Source organism: Lipotes vexillifer, unplaced genomic scaffold, assembly GCF_000442215.2.
Source record: "Lipotes vexillifer unplaced genomic scaffold, Lipotes_vexillifer_v1.1 scaffold691, whole genome shotgun sequence".
NCBI classification, from domain to species: Eukaryota; Metazoa; Chordata; class Mammalia; order Artiodactyla; family Lipotidae; genus Lipotes; species Lipotes vexillifer.
In genome coordinates, this window is record NW_006788040.1 from 4,574,773 (window position 1) to 4,583,775 (window position 9,003).

The following is a 9,003-nucleotide window of genomic DNA, read 5'->3' on the forward strand; positions in this document are numbered from 1 at the left end:
GCCCTCCCCCCCCCATCACCAGGAAACTCATCCACCTCGGCTTCCTCCTCCTCCACAGGCACCACCACACGGGCCAGACTGGCACTGAGAGAGGCCAGTTTCTGTGGGAAAGCAGGTTTTCAGGGATGCTGCTTGTGGGTGGGGAGGGGTAGCGCTGGCAGTTCTTGGCCGGGTATCAGTGGGTTTGGGTTCTGAGGGTAAGCCCTGAGACCACCTATCTAGCCATGACTGCCTCCACCCCCAGGAAACAGGAACCACCCTTCTGGGGGATGCAGGGCCAACGCTGGAAGCCTCTCTCACCTCCATAGAGCTCTCGGAGTCCAAAGCGTAGGTGTCCTCGCTGGCCTTCGCTTCTGCATGGGCCTGACCCTCAAGCTGGGAGGCAAGGGGAAGGTCAGAGGAAGAGGATGCCCCTAGCCCCACCTCCACGTGGGGAGAGAGGCCGTGGTCTCTGCCCGGTGAGGAGAAGGTGCTGGGCTGGGCCGGGGCCTACCTTGGGAGGGTAGTGCAGGTTAAGCGACTGGTAGAGGCGGAAGTTGACAAACCCCAGCAGGGTAGTGTAGAACTCGGTGAAGGTGGCCATGACCCTGTAGTCCACGTCTGTTGGGTGCTGGGGACACAGAGACACATCAGCAGTGTCAGTGCAAAGATGGCACTGACAACCCATGTGGGGTGGGGGCTCCAGGTGCCCAAGGATCAGAAGCTCCTCCAGGGTGGCCCCGCCTTCGGAGCTCTGCCCCAGGAGAAGCGGCTGTGTGGCATGGCCCTACCCAGGAGCATTCTGGGCACCAGTGAGGCTCTGGACAAGGGTCCCAAGGCTTGTCCTGGAGGCCAGTGCCAGATCCCCGTGCCATAAAGGGGATGCTAGGAGTGAGAAGAGGGAAGCCTTTGTTACGAGGTTCCCAGGACAGGCTGGTGCCCCTGCTCCCTGCCCCAGCTCTCCCCTTCACCCTGCAAGGCAGACTTCTGTTCTTGCAGAGGCCGCTCACGCCTGCTCCCTTAGCCATCCTGTAATTTCCATTTACCGTCTTTTCTGGGGCCAGCACATGAGCACCTGGGGGCCTGGCTGGGAAAGGTGGCCCTGGATCAGCCCATCTGCCTGGGTGGGGGTAGTGGGCGGGCGGCACTCAGTGCCTACGAGCCCTGGCAGGAGCCTTCGGACAGATACTCAGAATTCAGCAACCCTGCCTCGGGCCTGAGCCGGAGACAAAGGCACAACCCGAGGACCCAGGACAGGCTGGGCAGCTGCCTGGCACAGCCCCAGGGAGCTCCTGAGAAATGCTGCCTGCTTGGGGCAAAAACACAGAGCAAGTGGGGGACACGGGAGGGCTCGTCTTAAACCTTGAGGAGTTGATAAAACAAAAATGGGCAAGGATCTGAGACCCAAACCAAAGTGCCTTGACCCTTGAGCAGCACTGCCTGGCATACCAGAGAGGCCAGGCCAGCCTGGCCGACTTCTGAGACCTGGACAGGGGGATACGCCAAGCGATGATGAAATCAGTAATGATCACAGCATCCCTTCTGTGCCTGTGCGCCTGTGACGCTGAGCTGTTTCTACATCCTGCCAACAGGCAGTGACTGGGCTGTGGGGGTAAAGGGGCCAAGAGGTGCCCCACCTGTCCCCCACTGATACATCAGTCCTTCCATGAGCATCCACCAGGGCCTTCGACGGGCCTGGGAGCACATGAGCAGTGACTGCCCCACAGCACAGCAGCCCCCTGGGCCCCACTACCTGCCTGGGTCCTGCTGCCAGGAGCCCAGCACTGGTTGCACAGGGGCCCCAACTATGACCCAGGGCTGGTTCCCCCATCATCTTGCTGAGAGGAAGCAGTGGCAGTGAGCTGGCCAGAGAGGAAGGAGGAAGGGGTGGCCCGTGCCCTCCCCCGTTCCTCCAGGGCCAGCTGTGTGGAGGCCGGCCTCCACAGGGCCCTATTCACCACTGGCAGGACAAAGACCAGTCTGAGCAGTGAGGGGGTGGGACATCAGAGAGAAGGAAGGAGAGGGAGGGGCAGAGAGGAAGGAGGGAAGGCAGGGCAGAGAAGGCAGGAAGGACAGAGGAGAGGAGCGACAGAGAGGGGAAGAAGGAAGAGCCCAGACTTGCACACACGTCTGGCCCCAGGGAGTGGGCACAGGGACTGCTGAGGGCCGAGCACCTCCCACCCACAAAGACCACAGGCTGCCACCAATTGTCACTGCTGCTCTGCACTCAGCGGGGGCTCCGGCCTGTGGCCCCCAGCCCAGAGTAATCAGCAGTGGCCCAGGGGACCCAGACCACCAGCTCATGCTCGAGCACCCGCTGCCCGGCCAGCAAACCTGCCATCCAGCTGAGTCTCCATTGAAGGCACCAGTTCTCACTCAAGGCACAAGCAGGAAGCAAGGCCAAATGCGGGCCCACAGGAGGATAAGTCAGGCGCCAAGCCAATCTCACCCAGTCCCCAGTTCTGGGTGGGGCACAGGAGTGGGGGTGGCAGAGCGGGGTGAGCACCCAGCAGGTTGGAGGGCAGGGCTGTGTATACAGGCAGTGCTCGGCCCCGGTGGCCGCTCACTGTTGGTTCTGCAACCCCCGAGGGCCAAGCACCAGGCACTTTTAAAGCTTTTTTCCCTCAAATCCTCACAACAAGGCTTAGAAGGTGGAAGCACGTTATTAACTGGGCACAGAGAGGTAAGGGAACACGTCCAAGGTCAACCAGCTAGAAGGTACTGGAGTCAGGCTGGCTCGGGCTCTTGTTACAATTCTGTACCACACCCCCACCCACCGCCCTGGCCGGCACTCAGGAACCCAGCTGGTTCTGCAGGACAGGAAGAGCCCCCCTTCACCCACACCATTCTCTCTGCCTAGGAAGCAGAGAGGGAGCAACGGTCCCTGTACAACCCTTCCCTGGGGGCACACTCACATCGTGGGAGAAGGTGTAGGGCGTGATCCACACGATGGGCTGGCCCAGCACCTCGGCCTGGTAGTAAATGCCTTTGATGGACAGGAAGACCTGCAGTGGAGGGGGGACAGCGTGGTGAGGACATGGGGGTGCGGGGCGGGGGGCTGGGCCCCATTGGGTGGCCCCGGGCTCACCTTGCGCAGGGCACGGGCGGCGATGACGTAGTGCATGAACTCCACGGCCAGCCGGTGGCACAGCTGGATGGTGTGCACGTGGCACTTGCCGGTCCGTGGGAAGGTGGAGAAGAGGAAGCACATGGAGAGGGCGTCGTCCAGGTCCCGCAGGGCATCTATGAACGTGGGGTACCTGCGTGGCCAGGTGGGCGGCGCTCACAGGGTCGCTCAGCCTGGGCTCTGAGGGGCCCCCGATCTCGTTGCCCCACCCCAGGCCCTGCCACCGCCATCTCCTGAACAGGGAGCTGGGCAACGCCCTGGGGCCTGGCAGCGCCAACCTCCCTACAGCTTCTGGAGGAACCACGGAACCAGGATGTGCCACTTGGCTCTGAGGTCAGAGAAATCTGAGTCAGGAGGGGCCAGCCAGGTCTTCAGACACAGAACAAAACAGAAGAAAGGTCCGCAGGGACCTCTTAGAACAAGAGAGGCACTTGGTTTCCTGGTTCAGAGGCCAAAGACTCAATCAGCCCCCTCTTGTGCCTCGAAGTTTCCTCGCTCTGCACCTCACAGACAAACCCAACAACCCGGGCCTTTCCTAGAAACAGCACTGGCCATTCTTTCTTAAGCAAGGGCTGAGGAGAAGGAGGTGACACAGAATGGGAACGCCACCATACTGCCATCTAGTGTGCACATGAATCCAGACACTTGCTTTTTTCTTGCGCATTTTTTTCCCATTTGTTCCACAGGACAGCTGTGTCACACGCGTCATCTCTCTGTTAGAGGGGGACCTGCTCGGAGCAGGAGCAGTTCGCGGACTGCCCAGCTCGTGGCCGCTGGGCTGGGGTGAGAACACCTGCTGTTGAGCTCCCAGGCCAAGGCTGTTGCCCTGCTAGCCCATGGCTGGCCCGACTCAATGAAGCCAAGTCCATCCAGCCTGGAGCTAAGTGTTCCCAGGGCCAACAGCCACCAAGAGAAGGCAGACATTCAGTTAGCCCAGAGTTTCTGCACCTTACCACCACTGACATTGTGGGCCAGGTTGTCCCGTGTCGTGGGGGCTGTCCTATGCACTACAGGGTGCTGAGCAGCAACCCTGGCCTCTACTAATTAAATACTAGTAGACCCCCTGCCATCCAAGTCAGGAGAAGCAGAAGTGTCTCCAGACATTGCCAAGTGTCCCCAATGATTTAGTCAACGAATGACGGGGACTGCTGAGAAGGATGGGCAAGAAACAGTTGAGATCAGAGGTGTCCAGTCACGTCTTCCAGGACTGACCATGCACCCCACGCATACCCCCAGGACTCCGGCTCTCTCACCACAGAGCATTTGCACTTGCTGTTTGCTCTGCCTGAACCATGCCTCCCCTGGCTGGCTCAACTGTCTCCCCGCAGAGACCTCCTTTGACAAGCCTGTAACTAACATGTGTCCTCCAACTCCCTTCCTGGAGAGCATCCCTCGTGGCACTCGTGTGGACTTGCAACCATTAGAACAACTTGCCAGTTTGTTTTCTGGTCTCCCTCCTCCAACAGGACACCAGCTCTGTGAGCAGGGTCTCGGCCCCGTTCCCCACTGTACCCCCAGCACCAGGTCAGAGCCCCCGGCTCACCGCTCCTTGACGATGTGGTCGAGCTTGTAGTTGGGCTTGTTGTCCTTCAGCCGCTCCACCGTGTTCCACTCACTCTTCCCATAGGCCTTCCGCAGCTTCCGGACGAACACCTGGGAGAGAAGAGGAGACCGCTGATGTGGGGCCAACGGCTCCCGGACACCCCTTCCGTGGAGGAGGGATGCTCGGGGCAGGAGGGCTCTCCGACCACGGCTCTCTGCCGGCACGATCTGCCCCATCAGCCCGAGGTTTGCGCAACAGCCACCTCCACGGAGCAGCGAACCTGACCCAGACTGACGACACAGCCACCCCACTGCATCCCGCTGACAGATGAACAGGGATAAGCATTCAGACGGGCTGACTCCGCATGTTTACGTGAAAGTATAACGTTTTCAGCCATATTTTCCAACTGAGAAGTGAGACAGACCAGGGCCAGGAGGCTGGGCCAGAAACACCAGTCCGCATGTGTGTGAAACGAGCCTCGGGCCCACGTGTGGGGCTGGGCCACACGAGAAAACGCAGTTGAGGCCAATGGTGGCCCCAGAAAGTCCTCTAAACTGACCAACTGCCTCCCCCGAGCACTTCTTCAGAGGCTCAGAGGCCACCTGCGCTGAGACTGTAAACAGCAGCTCTGAGACAGCCAGTCCCACAAGGGGCCCAGTTCCAATGCAATGAGCTGAGGTGTCTGGAAAACTTAGCAGCAGGACAGGTCCAGCCACCCACCTCGGCCGGCTTTGGCGAGAGGGCTGCCAGCAGCTGTACCCCACAGCCTGGCCCTGCTGCTCGGCAAAGGCTACAGTAACAGCAGTCTACTTTCAATATGTGCATTTGGTATAATTAGGTTTCTACTTTCCCTGCAGTATTTAATTGTTTCTATTTCAGGAATGAAAAGCTTGGTCTCCTGGGAACAATTCCAGAAAGAACCTGAATAGGAGTGGTTTATTTGGGCAGACCAGAGAGCCCCTGAAAGACCACAATCTTTGCCTCAGAGGCAATACATTTACCCTTCTCCAAAAGAACCAGGGGAAAAGTATGACAGGTAACACATTAATCATTGGTCAGGTTCTATGTAAATGATTTTCACACCTAAGATCTCAGTCAATCCCCCCGACACCCTTTTGAGGTAGAATTACCTCACCCTATGTACAGGCTTGCTCAGAGAGATCAAACAATTTGCCCAAGGTCAGTGTTAGTGGGTCTGCATAGAGCTGGGAAGGGCCCCATCCAGACCCTAGAGCCCAGGCCTCACCTTATACTCCCGGAACTTGTTGACAATGGGTTCATGGAGAAGGAATCTGATGTCTTTGATAAGGTAAAAGGTTCGGGCTGCTGTGGAGCCCTTGTTGACCTTCTTCTTGTGTTTGGGTTCATGGGGATAAATGCCCTTCAGGATGCACAGCCGCCTGGAAGACAAAGGCCACTCCTTCTATCAGCAAACGTGCTGAGCACTGGGCATGCTGGGCCTGGAAAACTGCAGTGAACAGAGAACACAGGAGCCCTGCCCTTTGGAAAACTCACATTCTAGTGCAGGAGTCCCACAGTGACAAGTTTCCGACAAACATAGTGCAGACAGTCCCAAGCACCAGAAAGGAAACAATCAGGATATTGACAGGGGCCAACTGGTAGGTACCTCTTTTAGCAAGGAGAGTCAGGAAAGGCCTTGCTGACAAATCAACATTTCAGCCACATGGAGGTATACCTCATTTTATTGAATTTCACTTTATTGCACTTTGCAGGTAACTGCATTTTCTTTTTTTTTAAAAAACAAATTGAAGGTTTGTGCAACCCTGCATTGAGCAAGTCTATTGGCACCATTTTTCCAACATTTGCTCACCTTCATGTCTCTGTGTCACATTTTTGGAATTCTCACAATATTTCCAAACTATTTCATTATTATATTTGTTAAAGCGATCTGTGATCAGTGATCTTTGATGTTGCTATTGTAATCATTTTGGGGGCACCACGAATAGCACCCATACAAGATGGTGAACTTCATCAATAAATGTTGTGTGTGTTCTGACTGCTCCACCCAACCTGCCATTCCCCAGTCTCTCTCCCTCTACTCAGGCCTCTCTCTACTCCCTGGAACACAATATTGATATGAGGTCAACAAATAACCCTACAGTGGACTCTAAGTGTTCAAGTGAAAGGAAGAGTCCCACATCTCTCACTTTAAATCAAAAGCTAGAAATGATTAAGCTTAGTGAGGAAGGCATGGTGAAAGCCAAGACAGGTCGAAAGCTAGGCTTCTTGCACCGCAGCCAACCAAGCTGTGAATGCAAAGGAAAAGCCCTTGAAGGAAATTAAAAGAGCTACTCCAGTGAACACATAAACGATAAGAAAGCAAAACAACCTTATTGCTGATATAAAGTTTTAGTGGTCTGGACAGAAGATCAAACCAGCCACAACATTCCCTTAAGCCAAAGCTTAATCCAGAGCAAGACTCTAACTCTCTTCAATTCTATGAAGGCTGACAGAAGTAAGGAAGCTGCAGGATGAAGTCTGAAGCTAGCAGAGGATGGTTCATGAGCTTTAAGGAAAGAAGCCATCTCCAGGACATGAAAGTACAAGGTGAGGCAGCAAGTGCTGATGTAGAAGCTGCAGCAAGTTATCCAGATCTAGCTAAGATAATTAACTAAACAACAGATTTTCAATGTTGATGAAACAGCCTTATATTAGAAGAAGATTCCTTCTAGGACTTTCATAGCTAGAGAGAAGTCAATGCCTGGCTTCAAAATTTCAAAGGACAGGGTGACTCTCTTGTTATGGGATAACACAGCTGGTGACTTTAAGGTGAAGCCAATGCCCATTCACCATTCTGAAAATCCTGGGGCCCTTAAGAATTATGCTAAAATCTACTCTGCCTGTGCTCTATAAATGGAACAACAAAGCCTGGATAACAGCACATCTGTTTACAAAAAACAACGTCAGGGGCTTCCCTGGTGGTGCAGTGGTTAAGAATCCACCTGCCAATGCAGGGGACACGGGTTTGAGCCCTGGTCCAGGAAGATCCCATGTGTCGTGGAGCAACTAAACCCATGTGCCACCAACTACTGAGCCTGCGCTCTAGAGCCCGTGAGCCACAACTACTGAAGCCAGTCCACCTAGAGTCCGTGCTCCGCAAGAGAAGCCACCGCAATGAGAAGCCCGCGCACTGCAATAAAGAGTAGCCCCTGCTCACCGCAACTAGAGAAAGCATGAGCAGCAATGAAGACCCAAAGCAGCCAAAAATAAATAATAAATTTAAAAAACAAAACAAAAAACATGGTCAATGACTATTTTAAGCCCACCCTGGAGACCTACTGCTCAGAAAAAAGTTTTTTGTTTTTTCAAAATATTACTGCTCATTGACAATGCACCTGGTCACCCAAGAGCTCTGATGGAGATGTACAATGAGATTAATGTTGTTTTCATGCCTGCTAACAAAACATCCATTATGCAGCCAATGGATCAAGGACTAATTCTGACTTTCAGGTCTTATTAATTAAGAAATACATTTCATAAGGCTATAGCCACCATAGACAGTGATTCCTCTGATGGATCTGTGGGCAAAGTAAATTGAAAACCTTCTGGAAAGGATTTACCCTTCTAGATGCTGTTAAGAATTTTCGTGATTCAGAAGAGATAAAAATATCAACATTAACAGGAGTTTGGAAGAAGTTCCTTCCAACCCTCATGGATGACTTTGAGGGGTTCAAGACTTCAGTGGAGGAAGTAACTGCAGATGTGGTGGAAACAGCAAGAGAACTAGAATTAGAAGTGGACCCTGAAGGTGTGACTGGATTCCTGACATCTCATGATAAAACTAACAGATGAGGAGTGCTTCTTATAAATGAGTGAAGACAGTGGTTTCTTGAGATGGAATCTACTGTGGAAATGGCTGAAATGACAACAAAGGATTTAGAATATTACATAAATTTAGTTGATAAAACAGCAGCAGAGTCTGACAGGATCGACTCTAATTGTGACAGAAGTTCTACTGTGGGTAAAATGCTGTCCAACAGCACTGTGTGCTACAGAGAAATGATTCATGACAGGAAGAGTCAATCAACGTGGCAAACCTCACTATAGTCTTATTTTAAGAAACTGTCGGGGCTTCCCTGGTGGCGCAGTGGTTGGGAGTCTGCTTGCCAATGCAGAGGACACGGGTTCGAGCCCTGGTCTGGGAAGATCCCACATGCCGCGGAGCAGCTAGCCCCGTGAGTCACAATTACTGAGCCTGCGCATCTGGAGCCTGTGCTCCGCAACGGGAGAGGCCGCAATAGTGAGAGGCCCGCGCACCGCGATGAGGAGTGGCCCCCACTTGCCGCAACTAGAGAAAGCCCTCGCACAGAAACGAAGAGCCAACACAGCCAAA

At 54.0% G+C, this 9,003-nt stretch overlaps 1 protein-coding gene across 2 annotated transcripts in view; it reads right to left on the reverse strand.

The window, feature by feature from the left end:
- The window catches only part of PES1 (pescadillo ribosomal biogenesis factor 1), a 16,706-nt gene that overhangs the window by 3,827 nt on the left and 3,876 nt on the right, over window positions 1-9,003 (reverse strand). The window contains exons 3-9 of one of the 2 annotated variants that reach the window (XM_007461201.1): window positions 5,896-6,049; window positions 4,650-4,759; window positions 3,068-3,239; window positions 2,895-2,984; window positions 494-610; window positions 301-375; window positions 11-101 (exon numbers count right to left, since the gene is read on the reverse strand). In XM_007461201.1, coding sequence (XP_007461263.1) covers window positions 11-101; window positions 301-375; window positions 494-610; window positions 2,895-2,984; window positions 3,068-3,239; window positions 4,650-4,759; window positions 5,896-6,049 — 809 coding nt within the window. Of the gene's footprint in view, window positions 1-2; window positions 102-300; window positions 376-493; window positions 611-2,894; window positions 2,985-3,067; window positions 3,240-4,649; window positions 4,760-5,895; window positions 6,050-9,003 lie in introns of both variants that reach the window. The other variant, XM_007461200.1, reaches the window with a different exon arrangement.